Source organism: Sminthopsis crassicaudata, chromosome 1, assembly GCF_048593235.1.
Source record: "Sminthopsis crassicaudata isolate SCR6 chromosome 1, ASM4859323v1, whole genome shotgun sequence".
Classification (NCBI taxonomy): Eukaryota; Metazoa; Chordata; class Mammalia; order Dasyuromorphia; family Dasyuridae; genus Sminthopsis; species Sminthopsis crassicaudata.
In genome coordinates this window covers 548,283,551-548,303,227 of record NC_133617.1, presented here as the reverse complement: position 1 = coordinate 548,303,227, position 19,677 = coordinate 548,283,551, and the positions used below count along the sequence as shown (strand labels likewise).

Genomic DNA, 19,677 nt, shown 5'->3' with positions numbered 1-19,677 from the left:
AGCCTCTAAATGGGGGAAGGTGGAAGGGAAGATGGAAAAGAATCTGTGGGGGGAAAAAATGTAAAAAAAAAAAAAAAAAAAGCCTGGTTTTATATGTATCTGGGGTGAGGGGAGAAAATACTAAAGAAAAAAGGGAACATACGGAGGAGTATGTGGTTTTATATTTTGGGGATATAGTTTCAAATTACTCTCCAGAGTGGCTACAAACAGTTTACAACTCCATTTTTTCTTACAACTCTTCCAACATTTATTTTCTATCATATTAGCCAATCTGATAAGTGTGAAATTTATATCATTTTTTCCATATAACTATATAAATAACTTTGATTTCCTCTGAAAATTGACTATTCCTATCCTTTGATCATTTATCAAATGAAGTCTTTTAAATTTGACTCAGTTCTTCATATATTTGAGAAATAAAGCTTTATCAGAGAAACTTGTAAATTTTTTGTTGCCGGCTTTCCTTCTAATTTTGGCTAAACTAATTTTGTTTGTGCAAAAATTTTATTATCAAAATTATCCATTTAACAACTCATAATACTTTCAGTTGGTCATATTTCTTCCACTATCCACAGATTATTTTCTGCACCCATAATTTGCTTATGGTATCACCATGTCTAAATCATATACCCTTTTTAAACTTATTTTGGTATATGTTATGAGATATTGCTCTACACCTAATTTCTGCTAAACTGCATTTTCCTCCCAGGAATTTATTTTAAAATATTAAGTTCTTTGTCACAAAAGCTGGGATCTTCATATTTATCAAACACTATATTACTATGGTCTTTTACTGTGTATATTCATTTAGTCCACTAGTCCACCTCTCTATGACATATAAATGTCCCAAATTCTTGAATATTTATTTACAAAAGAAGTGATTGTATTGTTTTGATTAAATAGTAATACAGACAGCAATACCAACATAGCCATATATTTTTTCTAAAATTTATTGCTCTGAAATACAAATTGTCCTTTACAGTTTTGAGATAAGTATTGCTTAATTTTCATAATTCACAGACAAAACAAAAAGCAATAAAGAAAGAGTAATTTTGTGATCATGACTTTGGGGAGTTTATTTTAAAAGGGTCATTTTCAAAAATACAACAATAATTACAGTTGTTGAAGGATTAAACAATTTAGGACTATATTCCTTTGTAATTTAGAAATGAAAATTTTTGAGTATTGTTTGGGGAAAATGTGTCTGTCAGACATACAGTATAAGTATGCAAGTCCAGACTATAAAGTCTGCATACTTAATATGCAGATTCCTTACATTTTTATAAATACCTTGTATAGTATCCATATTTAAAATTTTGTATTCAATTTACTACAGTTATACATAAGACAAAAGTTATATCTAACAGAAGAATCAGACATTAATGATTCAAGACATTTATATCCACTTCATCTATTATTAAAAAAAAAAAAAAAAAAAGCTTCCCTCTATGTAATTAGGGACTTTTTGCCTTCACAGAAATAAAAGAATTGATCTTTCCCCTTCTCTCTCTCAAACACACACACACCCCTAAATCTCATAAAGACATTTTAGCTAAAAATATTTATATAAAATTATGTATAATTTATGTATCTACAACAGCTAAACAAATTGATTCTCAAATTTAATTGGAATATTACTTACTGTCAAAGGATTCAGACGTGAATATGTGATGACATATGACAATGAAGGAGGAAATAAATTAAAATTTGGAAAACAATATAGATAATGATGACAATGATGTAAATGGAGGGGAAAAATAAAATTAAATTGACCACTGTGCAGTTACAATGACCAAATTTGGCCTTGGATAACAGCTGAGAAAATGGACCTTCTTTCTTGGAAAACACAGAGGACTATATTTTCTTCATATTGCATGACTAATATTGCATATGCTCTCCATCATGATTGATGTGTTGATTTTGCCAAACTGTTCTTCCACATCCTTTTTTTTTTAATTTCTCAGAAAGAATAGCTTTCTTTGTAAAGTTATATTCAGAAATTATGATGTGCAAACAAAATATAGCAATAAAAATAGGGCTAATCAAAAAAAAAAAATCCTTGGTTGCATAACCCATTCCCTACAAAGTATCTTTAATGACTGCTATCCACTTTGACTGTTCCTTATCCTGGCTTTCTCTCATTTTATAGTTTTATAGACATTAAACTAATGTTCATAACTTAATGTCATCTTTTCCTCTATAGATTAAATATGAATGACTTAGTAATTATTCAATAAAATATTTTTAAAGTGCATTGTGCTAGGCATTGGTGATTCAGAGAGAAACACAGTCCCTGGCTTCAAGAAATTTACATTCTATTGATGTATATATACAACATGTAGATGAAAAATCCAATTGTGAAATACAAAAAAAAAAAGCAGTAATTGTCATGGGCATCAAAAAAGGTTTTCCAAGAAAGGGTATATTCTACCTAGGAATCCTGTGAAATGAGGATGAGAATGAAGTTAATTTCAGGCAAGGATGGAAGGTTTTGCAAAGCAGAAATATTGGGAAAATGACAGTTGAAATGAAGAAATTATGAAGGGGTATAGTGTAAAATAAGTCTGGAAAATTAAGTTTTAAACTTTTCATATCAGAATAAAAGAAAAGTGAATGCACACCAATTGGGAAATGAGCAAACATTGATATATATGTGAAAATATTATTTCATCAGAAGTGATGGACATTTAGAAAATCTTAATAAGAGTTATGTAAACTGGTGCAGAGCAAAATAAGCACAGGAAGGGAAGGAAGGAAGGGGAGGGAAGGGAGGGAAGGAAGAAATGGGAGGGAAGGGAGGAAAGGAAGGAAAGGAGGAAAGGAAGGGGAAAGAAGAAAGGAAAGGGAAGGGAGGGAAGGAAGAGAAGGAAGGGAGGAGGAGAGGAAGGAAGAAAGGAAGCAAAGGAGGGAAGAGGGAGGAAAGAAGGAAGGAAGGAAGGAAAGAATGAAAGTAGGTAGGTAGGTTTAAGGGAAGGCAGGAGGTTTAAAGAAAGGAGGGAATAAAGGAAGAAAAATAATAAAAAATATTATGGTAATAGAATTGCTAAGACTAGGTAATTGACTGTATACACTGTGACACAGAAAAGGACAAAGGGTAAGTCCAAAGATGCAAAACAAAGTCAATGGGGGGATATTGGTACATTCAATTGAAATAGGAAGTTTTGAGACTGGGATTTAAAGTGGAAGCTAATGAGTTCTGGTTTGGACACAAAGTCCATTGTGTTCAGTTACAAACTTCTGACATTCTAAAGTAGCCCAAGTACTTAGGAAAAATATTAAACTGAATTTTCTGGTTAAGAATATTAAGTAATAAATTACTCATGCATATAAACTGTCAAAAATGTATAATTATAAAATTAATTTTAAAAAAGAATATTAAGTAATATATAATGATCAACTCTGATGGACATGGCTCTCTCTTCTCAACAATGAGGTGATTCAGGCCAATTCCAATAGACTTGTGATGGAGAGGGCAATTTAAATCCAGAAAGAGGATTGTAGGAACTGAATGTGGATAATAACATAGTATTTTTACCTTTTTCATTGTTTGCTTTCTTTTTTTTTCTCCTTTTTGATCTGATTTTTTTTATGCAGCATGATAAATGTAGAAATATTTTAAGAAGGATTGCACATGTTTACCCTACACTGGAATACTTGCTGTCTGGGGGAAAAGGGAGGAAAGAAGAAAAATTTGGAACACAAGGTTTTGCAAAGGTGAATATTGAAAACTATCTTTGCTATTATTAACAATTTCATAAAATATGATTCTTGTTGATTATAAAAATTATTTTCCTACAGGGGATTACTTTTTCTGGATCCATTGTTTGTTGGAAAAGATAATTAAAAATGTGGAACTGAGGTGAATTAACTACAAGAAGGTACTCTTTAGTTATTTTATAAATAATTGTAAATATATTGATTCTTCCATTGAATTCTAAAAGTATTTATTAAGTTTAATACATTTGCTAACATATCAAACAACCACTAAATGTGTCAAATGATTTCCAAAGTAAAAATAATTTTTCAATTTGTAAAAAAATAAATTTATATTTATAAAAAATCTTAATTAAATTTTAATATAAATTTCAAGTAGACAAAACAAATTTAAATAGTTGATTTTAAATACCACTACAAAACAATCCTGCTGAATTAATCAAGATATCAAACATTTATCTTAATATATAATAAAAGACAAAACTTTACTGTTCCTAAATATTTATAATTTTATATTGGCATAGCCATCATAATTGCACATAATTTGTGCATATTAATTTTACATTTATATATTATAAACATCCTCAATACTCAAAATTCTAAATAATTAATCCAATACTGGACAATAATATTCAAAAATAAATTGAGGACAAGTTCTGCATTGAAGTTTCTCATAAATAGATGAGAAAATTTTTCTTTTAAAAGTAGCATATGCAAACCATTCACTGAACATAAATGAACACATTCTAAGACATGGCTTGCAATTTGCATTATTAGAAGGAATTTTTGAATTGAGGGTCTCAAAAATACATCTGAGTGAGTTAACACTGCATTCACCAAACATCATTGAGGAATGAAGTGTTTCACATAAATGAACTTTCTAGACAACATAAGCTTTCTCTTTTAAACAATCTGTGTGTACATGTGTCCTGGATAGGAAAGCAAGAAAAACATTTTTGCTTTCTAAAATACACTAAATATTTCTTTGCTTTATGAAAATATATACTGATGCAATTAAACATTTCTTGTGGATTTGGTGTCTTCATTATAAAGAACAGTTAACGAACTGTGATACAAGACAGTGATGGTCTGCTAAAGTATTGAGATATAGTAATATTTGTCCCAAACAAAAATGGTCTCAGAACTTCTGCATATTTATAGTTTTTCTGTTTTTGTTGCTGTTGTTTTTAAAAAACTTTAAAAAAATGTCCCCTTTTATGGTGACATTCACATTGCTCTCAGAATTTCTGTCAAGATGTCTTTATTTTCCCCCTACATACTTTCTCTCAACATGTACAGCTTTTCCCATGCTTCTACCTTAGATGTACTAAATTCTCTAAATACTCTCAACTCCAGTAGGCATCAAAGAACAAGTAGTATTTTGGCATTTGCCACATTTTCAAATTCTCCTTAGTACTAATTCCTCTATGTTTTCCAGCTTCCCTTGTCCTAGCACTTTGGGTCCTATAAATCTACATCTTGCTTGGTATACATGATCTTTTTTCCCTCTCTTTCATCCTCCACTGTTTTCTGGTCCTCAAATAGTCATATATGTCCTGACTATGGTTTGCTTTTATGGTTCCTAACCTTCTGCAAACTGCTCTCTATCATCTCCATATACCTTAATTTCTGCTATCCTGTCTGGTGTTTGACTCTTGTTTCTAGTCTCACATTTGATCTGTACTCTCTTCTGGAATCCAAAATCATTGGTGGGCTTAAAGATAGCCTAGTTGCAAGCTATCAACATTGCTAATATCCTATTCCAGCAAATGACTAGTTGCCTGGTACTGCATTATTTTTATAATTGCTACACTCCATAGTTCCATGGCCAACAATGTTTGCTTCTAGAAACTCCACTAACTTTTAATAAGAATACTGAACATCAGAGATGTCAAACTCACTTTGTGGGCTTCTTAAGTGTTGCTGAAACCAGATTAAAATGTAATTGAGAAATGTTTTAACAAAATAAATTAAAATCTAATAAATATAACATAGATGTTATTTTGTGGCTCTTTAAATCAATATGTGATCCACAGGGATCCATTTCTATTTGTTTTGACACCACTGTTGCACATTATTATTTATTAAAAAGCAAAAAGTAGTAGGAATAGTCAAATAATAAAAGTTATTAATCAGTAGTATTAATGTACACATAATTCTTAGTCAATAGGCTCCATAAAAGGTATCGAGGTTGGCTCTACACATTAACCATGGAGTTTGTACATAATAATGATAGTTTTGACTTTTAAGTTAGGAGAGAAAGTGAAATGTAAAAAGCCCTTATAAAATGGATTGATATTTCACTAGTCCTATGCTAACAGTATCAATTATCTTTGTTAATAACATTTAGTATGGAATTTGTTTTATAGGCATATTTTCTTTGTTTTTATGTTTAGTTTGGAATTTCAGGTACCTGGAATTGAAAAATGAATATACAAATTTTATATTCCAGGTTTTGGAGTCTTTCAGTGAAACTTAAAAACACATTTTCTGCTTTCTTACTTTTGAAGCTGCAAAAGTAAACATTCATTAACACCTGAAAAATTGAATTCAGTTGTTAAATCTTCACCACACCAGAAGTGTGATTTTTCCATTTGGTGTGGATAATGCTGCAATGGCAATTTACATTTCTTTAAAAAATTGTCAATTCACTGTTGAACATTCTCTTCTTGTCTCTTTTATCCATCATGCCTTGTTTTGCTGTGTTCAGATTCTACTGGGACAGAAGCCACAACTACATTATCACTCTCGAATGTGACATTTGTGCCAGGAGGAGGAGGTTTATACAAGAAGACTGCAAGACCATTGAAGAGGATTGTTAGTGCTTTACAACCAACACCTGAAAATAAACACAAAAATAAAACCATAGATTTCAGTAACTTAGAACAAAAATATAATCATTATAATCAGGGATCTTAATAGTTAAAAAGTTATTTTTTCTCCTTTATTGAGTTTTTTAAGTGCAGTGAAATACATTATATGCATCAAAAATCATAGAAATATCAACATTTGCAAATTCTAATAAAGGATGGAATGCACATTTATTAAGTATACTATGCACCAAGCACTTTACTAAGCACTTTTACAGATATCATACCTGACCTAGTTCTCAAATTTTGCCCAATACAACTAAATGAACTTGACCTCCAATGTCTTCTGAATTAGTAGAATCAATTATCACAATTATTTACAAATGTGTTTGCATATGTGCATATACACACACACACATACATTATATATACATACATATATATAAGTAATGTTTTCATAGAAAAAACAGGAAATATTGTTTAGGTCCATGTCTAGCTAATTAAGTAGCTTGCTACATGTGCAAATATAAAAAGGTAATGTTTAACATAAAAATATAAATACTGGCAATTATAATGATATCAAATTTTTTTTAAAGATTTGTGATTTTATCAGATTTGGTGAGGGAAAATTCCTACATAAATATATCAAATTTACCATCTAAGCTTCCTCTTGGGAATGTGGGAAATTAAGGCATAAGTTCCATAGAAGTACTAAAGATAAGATCTCACCATAATATCATATCCCCCAACATAACCACATTGACATCCTTTATTTGTGTAAGATAAAATACAAAATATTCAGCCCAGGACTTAAAAATTTTAACAATCTAGTTCGTAACCTTCCTTTCTAAGCTTTTATTTCTCTTCTTTTTTCTAGTCAAATTCCCTACAAATTCTCTATAAACATAAACAATTCCCCATATTTTGAATATCCTCCTTTTTCACCTGAGATTCATAAATCCATTAGCTTCTTTCAAAGAACATAAGACCTTTTCTGATTCCCCATTTTTTTTCCACTTGAAATTACTTCATGTAACTTCACATTTTGAAAGATGGGATAAAAGCAATATTGTTCTCTATGTCTTAGGGACAGAAACAATTTTATTTAATTTAGCATTCACCTATTAATCTATCTCTGGCTGAGAGAGACAGATAAAACAAAGAGAAAAACAGAGAGAGAGATCCAAAATGGCAATTCTCCATGCTTTCTAACATATGTCTTTCTACCTCAATATAATTTGAAGTAACATTTTTAGGACTCAAAACAACAAAAATCACAGCATATAAAAATACAGTTTTGAGTTAACTTTTCAAAATGATATTTACTATACAATTACATAACTGACAATTTCTTCCTGTGTTCTCTAAGAGTAAACAAAGAAAACTCTTCCCTATGATGAATATCTCAATCTGTTCTCAAAGGAGAAGGAGTAGGTCACAGTTCCATCAAAGAAAGTAAATGAGACATTTAGATGGATCTATTGCCTAATTACTTTTGGTTGACAATATTCTTAACAACAGGTTCTCATCCTTAATGCATTTCTCTAAGAACAGCCTTTCATCCTCCACTTAACCCACTTTCAAACAAAAGTCTGGAAGGGTTATTTTTTAAACCAGAGAAATATTACACTTTAATATTTCTAAAGAAACTGAAAGGTTTTTAATATGCTTCCACAGCATATACTTTGTACTTAACTTTAACTTTTTTTATCTCTTCCCCAATATCCACTAGAATATAACTTCTTGGAAGGGTGGGATTACTTAGGTTTTTTGCCCATGCTTTACATTTGCTTAACATAATTCTTTGCACATAGTAAGCCCTCTATAATGTTCATTGAATTGAAATAATAAATAAACGTGTTAGTCATTAGTATGTGTACAAGATAATGTATGAAAAATATGACAGAACAGATAGTTTCAGCAATAATTTGTTTTCTACACCATCACATTTTTAAGCATAAAATCTCATATTTTAAAAATGAGTAATTTCATCTTTAACAACATTATGGTTTTCTAGAGATCATTCATTTTTTTAATTTTAACAATAACTTTGCATTTCTAAGTTTCTTGCATCTTACCTGTTATAAACTACTTTTATAATCTAATGTGGCAACTGTATGATGTATATAAAAAGATTAAAAGTTGAAATTTAAAATAAAAAAATCACACAGAAAACAGCATTAGGGAAACACTTAAACCAAGTTACTATATTTTTATTTTCTGAAAGAGTGTAACTTAATTAAAATCTTAATGTTGGAGGAAAGAATAACTATCCCCTATACCTCTTTTACCCTGCTACCCAACTTTGACTTCTTCAATTATCTTATTAATTAAATTTCCTATAAGATAGCTATCCTATAAGAAAGATGTAACATTTGGTTTGTGGAGACATGGTTTGATCTCTAATATAATCAAATGAGTAAGTACAGATAATGATTTCATATCATGTCATTCTATTAAATTTGAAAAAATACACTATTCAAAATTCTTCAATAGGTATCAATAACATTTGAGTTTCCCTATTTAAACTGGTATCAAACATCTTTTTAGTGCAAGGTTCATTGACAATTCTTTTACACAACTATATCTTGCCTCTTTTCTGATATTTTAATCAGGGTGTTACAGTTCATCAAATAAAATTCTTATTTTATCCTTATTTTTATACTCCACATATTAAAATAATCTTTAAATTTTCATTGGCACAAATATCTTTTTATTAATTATAGTTTTATTTACCAGATACATGCATGGGTAATTTTACAGCATTGATAATTGCCAAACCTTTTGTTCCAATTTTCCCCTCTTTCCCTTCACCCCCTCCCCAGATGGCAGGTTGACCAATACATACACAATAGATACACAAATATCTTAATAGAATCTCTAGTACTCAGCAGTATGTTCTTTCTGTGTCTATTAAATACAAAATACAACCCTGGCAGTAATCAGCATCCAATGACAGTCTTTATACTCTAAAATTTGCTTCATACTAAAACCTATGGATGCTCTATTGTTACTATAAAAAACTCCACATTGAAAGTTGCTCATTCGTAATTACCACAAACCAATTAATTTACATTATGTTCAAAGATATCATTACATACTTATTCCTACTAGCATGAAGGCCATTTTGATGTTGTCATATATCCAGCAAGCTCCTCTAATTCCACACTGGTTAATGTTCCAAAGAGTACAAGAACTGTCTATTGCAAAGCCAAATATAATTGGTCCAGGAATTGTACCTATATATGATAATTGTATATGAAGAATAGAGATAGTACAAAATTAGTAATTAAGTTTTATTTATATATGTATAACATATTAATTATATACATTTTACACAGTACACCAACCAGTACTTGCAAAGAAGTCACACAGTGACTTCTAATTTCTTCATCGTGAAATATTTTATTCTTTCAAGTCTATTTCAAATGATATCATCTTTGATTCCCCTGTTGAAAATCTTTTGTTTTTTCCATCCGTACAAAGAGCAATTTATCAGTCTTACACTCTTTTCTATATATTAGATATTGCATATTTCGTTTTCTATCTCACACAATAGAGTACAAATTATGGAAAGGTAGAAACTTGTTTTCTTTCTAACTACCTCAGCACCTATCACAAAGATTCACATGTAGTGACAACTTAATAATTAATAAACTACTTCTTAATTGCCCTGCAGCTTGAAAGGGGCCCAACCAAATTAACAATAGTTAATTTTTTTTAATTTTTAATAGTTAATTTTTAAAAATTCAATAAAAAAATTTTTGCTATTTTGAGTTAAGGTCATCAAACTATACAAATAGGAAGCTATTTTCATCAGTAAGATTGTTATTTTAAATTCACTTTCCAATTGAACAAATTAATATTTTAAATTAATATCATTCTTAAGAAACTAATCCTATATGTTTTGTTAATTTTTCTTCCCTTCTCTCCTTTTTCTTTAGAAGCTATATGTCATATGGAAATAGAAGAATTGCACATGTATAATCAATATTGGATTACTTGCTGTCTAGGGGAGGGAAAGAGGGAGAAAAATTTAGAACACAAGTTTTGCAAGGGTAGATATTGAAAAACTGTCTTAGCATGTCTTTTGAAGAACAAAAAGTTACTAATACCTTTTTTTAAAAGAAGCAATATACCATTAGAGATATAGTTTCAATCATTCTATATCTTATTTTTCCTATGACTAACCTGAAGAAAGTTTAAAAACAAATTATCACCTCAAGAATTTTTTAATTAGGTAGTTATCATCTAAAATTTGTTTTAGAGATGCAAAGGGTTTGCCACAAATTACTGATGAGGAAATCTGTCCTGAGAAGATGCTGATGACCTTGAACTCAAAGTGCTGCTGCCTCCTCTGCTCTAGGGTTGTCTTTGTTTTTATCCTGTGACCTGAATTCAGGAATGCTGAAAGAGTTGTGACCAGAAGTGCATTTACTATTTTCATTAGCTAAACACTATTTAAAGGAATATGAGTAACTAGAGTCTTCATTTAGAAATGTCTGCACAAAGCTGATAAGTTTTCTACCAGTCATGTTACAGATGATATGCAATTTTCCATGATGTGGTTTTAACCCGAGTGGTCTTTGAAGTACCAATATAATTTTAAAGAACAAATAAGTAAATTTTATACACATTGCCACTGCAAATGTTTTTACATCTTTTCATTTTTCCACAACCTTTTTTAAGTACCAATTTATTGTTTTGTTTTGTTTTTATTTTTGGTATAGAGGCTGTTTCATATAACGAGAGCTCTCCTTACAAATCATTTAGAAAACTTTTACTACTGTTTTTCTCTCTTTTTTTTTTCTTTTGTCCATCTTACATATATATCCTTCTACATTTCAGCTAATTTCAAATAAGGACAAGATAGGAGTGGGGATATGTGGGGGGATGATTAGGAAACTACCTCAGAGCACTTGCTCAGCAACTTTTGGAGGTTTTCAGAGTTATCTAGAACTCTAAAGAAATAACTGACTTGCTCAGGGTTACCTAGCCAATGGATGTCAGACACAGGACATGAACCCAGTTCTCCTGACTTCATGGTAAGCTCTCTATAAGCTATGTTACCCTGTGACTCTTTTTTAAAAAATGAAGAATTTCCATACCCCACAATTAACTCATATTTAAAGTATCATTGAATAGAGGAAAGGATTATTAGAAAGTGAATTAAAATAGTCCATATGATCCTCTTGGATACTTAACATTTTATAAAAATAGCTTTAAAAATGTCACTTAAGACTTTTTTTCATCATCTTCAATTAATCCATAGACATTTCCTTTAACTGTATCATAAAAATTAATAAGTTTGTGCACATACATGAACATTTATCAGAACTATTTTAGACTAACTTTAGATTAATTAGTGGTGAAATTATTCTAATATTCTGATATTTTCTATTCTGAAAGATTATTAATTCTTGAATTTTGATATAAAACCTTCATTATTCAAAATTACATATTTTTACTAAATAGCTTCTTTATTTTTTCCTTGGTATTTCAGAGAATCATAAATTAATATACTTAACACATTAGTAATCTTCCAAAGAATTAATGATATGCATACCCACTAGCCGGACCAAAACAAACTGTACACCAAGGGCTAGGGAGCGTTGGTGGTTATTCACACATCTAAAAGTAATATTTATAACAATATTATTAAATGAGAATTATAAATTGTAAACAGAAAATGTTCTTTAAATTCGACATCACTTTTACTCATGAATTATTTTCTTCATGTTAAATTGAATATTTTTTAAAAGAAGTGAAAATGAACAAAATAGTTGTGAATTGATTTCCATTTTGACACATCTGAATTAATAAAAGAAATTAGTGCTTTTTTGGTTCATATTTTAATAATTTAAATTTACAAAATGAATTTTTAGAAGAGCCTACAGATAACCATTATTTCCAGAACAAATCTGTTGATTTCTTAAAAGCTGCTGAGATCATCAAAAAAAGAAAAACACATAAACCATAGTTTGTTTACACTCTAAGACAATGCTGAATGCTCATTTTCAGTATTTTATACCCCAAATTTTTTTCATTCCATAAACATTCTCAAATTTCATAAAACTATTATCATTATTATATAACATGATTTAAAAGCTCCTGAAATCTAAAAATTATCCAAAAGTCTAAACCAAATGTTGTTTGAAGGAAGGGGAAGAAGGAAAAGAAGGAAGGAAAAGAAGGAGGGAAGGAAGGAAGGAAGGAAGGAAGGAAGGAAGGAAGGAAGGAAGGAAGGAAGGAAGGAAGGAAGGAAGGAAGGAAGGAAGGAAGGAAGGAAGGAAGGAAGGAAGGAAGGAAGGAAGGAAGGAAGGAAGGAAGGAAGGAAGGAAGGAAGGAAGGAAGGAAGGAAGGAAGGAAGGAAGGAAGGAAGGAAGGAAGGAAGGAAGGAAGGAAGGAAGGAAGGAAGGAAGGAAGGAAGGAAGGAAGGAAGGAAGGAAGGAAGGAAGGAAGGAAGGAAGGAAGGAAGGAAGGAAGGAAGGAAGGAAAGAAGGAAGGAAGGAAGGAAGGAAGGAAGGAAAAGTGGAGGGAAAGGATGGGAGAGTGGCAGGGAGGGAGGGAGAGGAGAAGGGGTGGGAGAGAGAGGAAGGGAAGGAAGGAAGGAAGGAAGGAAGGAAGGAAGGAAGGAAGGAAGGAAGGAAGGAAGGAAGGAAGGAAGGAAGGAAGGAAGGAAGGAAGGAAGGAAGGAAGGAAGGAAGGAAGGAAGGAAGGAAGGAAGAGTAGAGGGAAAGGATGGGAGAGTGGCAGGGAGGGAGGGAGAGGAGGAGGGGTGGGAGAGAGAGAGGAAGAGAGGGAGGAAAGGAGGGAAGGAAGACGGAAGGGAAGGAGGGAGTTACTATCATAACTCTCCTAAAAGTATCATTCCTCTCCCACTTCACTTTCCCACAAGAGGTGGCAGTACAAATCCGAAATGCTAAATGAAACATTTACTCCTGGACTTGGCAGGTAACCTTGCGAGGACTATGACAGCAACAAGAACAGGGAGGGGCTGATTGATGAGAAGGTGATAATGTGCAGCACACCCCTTAATCATCTCATGCTTTTCCTGGTTCTGGGTGTTGTTGTAACAGAGATGCAATGGGGGCAACATTTTTTTCCTCCCTTCTGATTTTAACCCAACACAAATTCACTTATTTCCTTATACATATATAACAGTAATTTGGCTTCAGCTTTCAGGAAAAATTTCATACAGGGTGGTGTAGCATAAGAAAAAATACATACCGAAGAATAGCTACAGTAATTGGAGTACTAGCCATAAAAGTAAAAATAACAGTAATAAAAAAAAAGCCAAGGAATATAGGCATATTTGTACAGCTGATTTCACACTTCCCAGCTTTAGCCTCAATGCTCAAAGTTTCTGCAGAAGGTATTTCTTTTGTCCTCCCAATACAGGAACAGTTGTAGTATGCCTGTGAATATCGTAAACAAAAACAATTTTTCAAAACTTGAGAAGACAAATGAAAATGTATATTTTTAAAAAACAATTGCAAATTACAATCCAGTTAACTTACAAACTTGAAAGATCTTTATACCAAATTATTCATTTAGAAAATTGGCAATATTAAAATTTTATAAGGAAAATATACCAATTTTCAGAGAAAAAAATAATAGTCTGCCACCTAAATATGAGCTTAATTTTGTTTACTGTGAAAATACTAAAATATGATTAAATTTATGAGAAAGTGGATATCTAACAAAAAAAAGGGAGGGAATTACAAAGATTCCTTCCATATAGCTTCTTCAACAACAGGTCAGGTTTACATTATTTTTTTCAGCTAAGTAGCTAAACTAGCAGGTCAAGAAGATGCTATAAATATAATGTAGTGGTAGTGATAGTGGTAGTGGTAGTGGTAGTGGTAGTGGTAGTGGTAGTGGTAGTAATAGTAGTAATAGTAGTAATAGTAGTAATAGTAGTAGTAGTAATTACCATTTTATAGAACTTATTATGGTCCAGATATTGTGTTAAATGCTTTACAATTACTCTCTCATTTGATTCTTATAACCACATTGGAAAGTAGGTAATATTATACCCATTTTACAGATGAGGAAATTAAGTCAAAGGGGGAGTCAAATGATTTGCCCAGGGACACACAGCTAAGAAGGCCATATTTGAAATAAGCTTTTATAACCTCCAGGCCTGTTGCCAAATTACCTAAATTTTAGCCAGGTATTTGAAAAATGATTTCACACTAATTTCATGAAAAACATGGGATATATAAATTACAAGAAAATCTTAAGATTTTAAAATTATTGAATGGACAGATTCAAAGAATGGTGGAATGCTATTTAACATTTTTATCAACAATGTAAATGTAAAGAATAAATAATATGCTTAGCAGATTTGTATATAATACAAAACTAAGAGCGATAACTAACATGCTGGAGAAGAGGCAGGGTCCCAAAGATATTGATATACTAGAGAATTGGGCTCAATCAGAAGAAATTAAGGAGAGAGAATATAATGTCTTATAATTATCTGCTTATAAGCACATCCACTCTTAAAAAAAAAAATGTAACTTCATTATATACTATCCCCCTCTAGCTATCATGCTCCCTTTTCTCTGCTCAACTTTCTGAGAATGCCATATATATTAAGTATTCCTACTCCTCTTACCTTCTTCCAAACGCTCAGCATTATGAATTTCTATCTTATCATTTAAGTGAAATTGTTTTCTCCAAAATTACCAGTGATTTCTAAATTGTCTGATCTAATGATTTTTTCTCAATTCTTCTCATGTCTTGATCTTTCTAAAAAATCTAATACTGCTGATCACTTTCTTTTCCTGATAGGTTAACAAAATATAGGAAGAGAACTTGGAGAGAGTATATCTGCCACTTCTTTTTCTTTTTAATATATATTAAAAAATTATTTTATTATACATTTGAAACTCAAATGGCATATTACCTTCAGTCCTGTCATATTGTTACAATATGAAAAAAAAATCCTAATTATCATCACTGAGTTGTATATAATCCCAACTCTAAAGGGAATTTTGCATGATTTTTTAATTATTGAAAACTGCTGAAAATTACACAAAGAATCCATTTAGTATTACAAACATACTAGAAAAGTGGCTATTTTTGTACATGAACTTGATTTGTTTATGGACATATTCTAATGTTATCTCTTCACATACATGGTAAATTATCTTAGACAATCAGAAGTGATGACTTAAAACATGTAAATGTAACTTCTTAAGCATTTTTTGTTGATTTCTTATATATATATCATGCTTAAAAACCATAGGTGTCCTCCCAAGCTCTGTCCTTGTCCTTTCTTTGTTTTATCTTACTAACCTCATTAGTACCTTAGGTTCAATATAGATGATTATTAGACTTATATATCCAATTACACTCTTTGTCCCAAACTAGTTTAAAACTGTCTTTAAGACATCTCAAATAAGATAACTTCCAAGCACCTTAAACTCAATATGACCAAAAGAAACCTCAATAGCTTGATTCCTCAAACCTGTCCTCTTACCATCTTCCAAATTATTATCTAGGACACTACTATCTTCCCATTCAATCTGACTTGCAACCTCAGGGTCACGATGCTCAATCTCTCATTCTCATTTATCTAATACAGCTAATCTGTTACAAGATGTTGTAATTATTTTTTTCTACTATAAAATTATTCACTTTTCTTTTAACAATATTTCACTTTTTTTACAAGTACACATAAAGACAATTTTTAACATTCATTTTTTAAAAACTGAATTCCAAATTTTTCTCCTCCCTAACCCTCTCTCTAAATGGTAAACAATTGATATAGCCTATCTATATGCAACCATGTTAAACATACTTTTCATCTAGTTTTGCTGTTAAAAAAAAAAAAGAAAAAGAAAAGAAACATGAAAAGGAATATACATGCACACATACACATACATGAAAGAAAGAAAAAATAATATGCTTTGATCTGTATTCACATTTCATCAGCTCTTTCTCTGGATATGGGTAGCATCAAATATCATTTGGAATTATTTTAGATCATTTTATTGCTGAGAGGTATTAAGTCATTCATAGATGATCATTGTGCAATGTCCTATTGCTGTGTGCAATGTTCTTATTTATTTTCATTGGCAAGGCAATTGGAGGTAAGTAAACCTGCCCACTGTCACACAGCTTGTATGTTTTAAGTATCTGAGGTCACATTTGAACTCAGATTCTCTTGACATCAGGGCCAATGCTATCTAGCTGCCCCAAAATGTAATTTTAAGACAAGATTTAAAATATAAAGATGAGATAAATGTAAGTCAAGAGATTAGGATGGCAATAAGATTGCAAAGCTAGCTAACTGGGAAAATGGTACTGGTCTTTACAGTAATAGAGAAATTGAAAAGAGGGGAAGATGTATGGATACAAATACTGAATTACTGAGTTCTATTTACATATACATATTTCATTATAAAATGGGGGAAAGGGCAATATATTTGACCAATAATTTACTTAACCCAGCTATAAAATTTTAACCTACCTATCACATTCTCATCACAGCCTCAATTCTTTTTAAACATTAAAGATGTCATTAAAGTGAGAAAACATTTCAGAAAATCAAAAACAAGTGCTGATTTCATTACTTCAAAGGGAAAGGATTTTTATGTTTGTTTTAAGTCAAGCCAGAGTTCATTTAATAAAAACATTGCATTACTATTAATGTGTTTATCCAACCACTGACTCCAGCTGGCACTAACGCAATAAGATCTAGCCAAGTGTCTAAGAGGGTATAATCAATCTTCATTATTGAAAAATATTGTGTAATGATAAAAATAGAATAACATTGAGTAAATCCAATTTTGTTTATAATTTAAATGGAAAAACTTGATAAACACTAAATTCTTCCTTATAGTTCTCCCAAAGCAGGAGAAAGTGGTCATCCTCCAATTTGCTACAACTACCATAAAATTAGTTTGCTGAAATGGATTCCACAGTAGAAAGAGTAGGATAGAAAATTATATGATTAAGCTTCTCTTTATTAGACTAGCTTTATTTTCCAAAAGGAAGAAAAAAAATTGCAAAGTTAAGATTTCATTTTTTAAAAAATACCCATTGATAAAAATAACAATTAGCACATTAACACTGACATTAGCAACAATATAACAAAAATATTGTTAATCCTTCAAATGTCATAGGTTTGGGCTTTTTCTTGCAAATAAAAATGTTTCTCTTTTTAAATTTAAAAATTGTTATTGCAAAATGCAATTCAATAGGATTGATTTTTTCCCCTTATAGAATTCTCTCTTACCTAATTCTATTTTATTTAATCCCAAATTTGCATTTCATGCAGAGAGGACACCCAGTATAGCACAGAGCTGTGTCAAAGCCAGAAGAACCTGGCCTCTGGCAATGCCCAGTACTCTGAGCAATTCCCTAAATTGAAGAGATGGCATAAACACAAATATACAATATCTCTCATTAGGCTTGTAATCACTTAATAACTCGGCTACATCTCATCACCTTTCCCTATACCTGTTATAGACTCACTCTCTTCAGCAAGATCTTTTTGTGAAACCTATAATTTAATCCTTTCAAAACACTCTCTCTATGTGTAGACAACAGTTTCTTTACAAGCTCTATTGGGCCCCTGAGAAACTGGATTATGCAAATATCAGAGGAAGCCCTGGGAGCCACATCTCCTGATTCCAAGACTACACTTCCTCCTTCACTCTATGCTCAGTGCCTGATTGGGTTAAAGTCAGTCGAAACTATTAAATCCCCATCCATAAGGAATAGACTGAATACTTGCTTTCTTCTTTTAGAGTCCAGTGTTCAGCACAATGCCTGGCACATAGTAGGCACTTAACAAATGGTGGTTGATTGTTGCATTGTGGTGGAATGTGGAGGAAAAGAAAAAAGAAGATTTTTTTTTAATTAAAATAGAAACCAAAATATATGCACAGGTTGAGAGTAAACTGATAATACACTATGGGATCACCTACCTCTGGCCTTAATTGTAAGACTGGCTCCTAAGATAATTGCAGAGGTTCAATAGTGGCAAATCCCTATACTCTCAATTTCAAAGAGACTTTTAAAATACAACACTATATAGTTCAGAGATGACACATTTCAAGGATCTGCATTTTTTTTATCAGTTCTCTTCTACTTGTCCTTTCAACTACTTTTGATCCTCTCTCCATAAATTGCATTTTCTTAATATTTCATCCTTCCTCTACTTAACTAATACTCCTTTTGATTCTCCTCTTGCCTTGCTTAGGTAAAGCCTCTGAGCTCTTTACCTCTTATGATGAAAAGCAGAGAGCCTTTCCCTCTATTTTTAAGGAATTTCATGGGCTTCCAAATGTTAAAGGATAACCTTCTTTTCCCCCAGGGTTTGCTGCAGATTACTGAATCCAGCCTCATTCAACCCACTATACCTACACCAAGAATCCAATCACATCACATTTCTGTCCAACAGTTCATTCAAGCCAACTTGTCATCTGACCTTTTACTCTACACAAACTTTCTTCCCTTCTTCCCCCTCACCTTTATGCCTCCAGTTCTGGGAACAATAATTACATCAACACTATCTTTGCTTCTGAAAAGTATGTGACAGTTCCAAGTACATATAATCACACAAAAGGCCAGAACATTTTTCCACAATCTCCTTTTTGAGGTTTCTTTACAGACCTTTGTTGAACCTATTTCTTAAGCATTGTACAATTTTTTACCACACCAAAAAAAGTTCTTAAACTATCTTAATTGCTCTATTGTTGTAGGTAATATAAGTACCCTGTTAAAAAAAAAAAAAAAAAAAAAAAAAACATTAAAGACCTTGCTACAAAGGAATAGAATGTGGAAGCAGAAAAACCTGAAAAGGTCTCTACTGCATAAGGAAGCTAGTTTTTTTGTTTGGGGGGTTGTTTTTTTGGGGGGGAAGGGAATTCCCTCCCAGAAAAGGAGAGAATACTGTCTAAGAATTAATTGGTTCAAGGAACTAAATAAGACTAAGCAACATGTATTGACATAACTTCTAGTAATCTAAGGGTCCTCATCACTGGCAGAAAAGCCATACTATGATTTTGAAAAGAAAAATTTCTTTAATTTCTTGGACACCTTGGGTAGGCTGATTGATTTTTGGTTGTTGGGGCATGTTGCACTTTAGAATATGAAATATGAAAATGTGAAAATGATCTGTGCCAACAAATAA

The 19,677-nt window shown here is 31.5% G+C and overlaps 1 protein-coding gene across 1 annotated transcript in view; it reads right to left on the bottom strand.

Annotated features, from left to right (window-relative positions):
* Nucleotides 1–6,088: 6,088 nt before the first annotated feature.
* The window catches only part of LOC141550899 (solute carrier organic anion transporter family member 4C1-like), a 90,468-nt gene continuing 76,879 nt past the window's right edge, over nt 6,089–19,677 (bottom strand). The window contains exons 10-13 of the mRNA XM_074282007.1: nt 13,755–13,942; nt 12,091–12,155; nt 9,626–9,763; nt 6,089–6,553 (exon numbers count right to left, since the gene is read on the bottom strand). Of these exons, the coding sequence (XP_074138108.1) occupies nt 6,393–6,553; nt 9,626–9,763; nt 12,091–12,155; nt 13,755–13,942 (552 nt within the window). The 3' untranslated portion in view covers nt 6,089–6,392. The remainder of the gene's footprint in view (nt 6,554–9,625; nt 9,764–12,090; nt 12,156–13,754; nt 13,943–19,677) is intronic.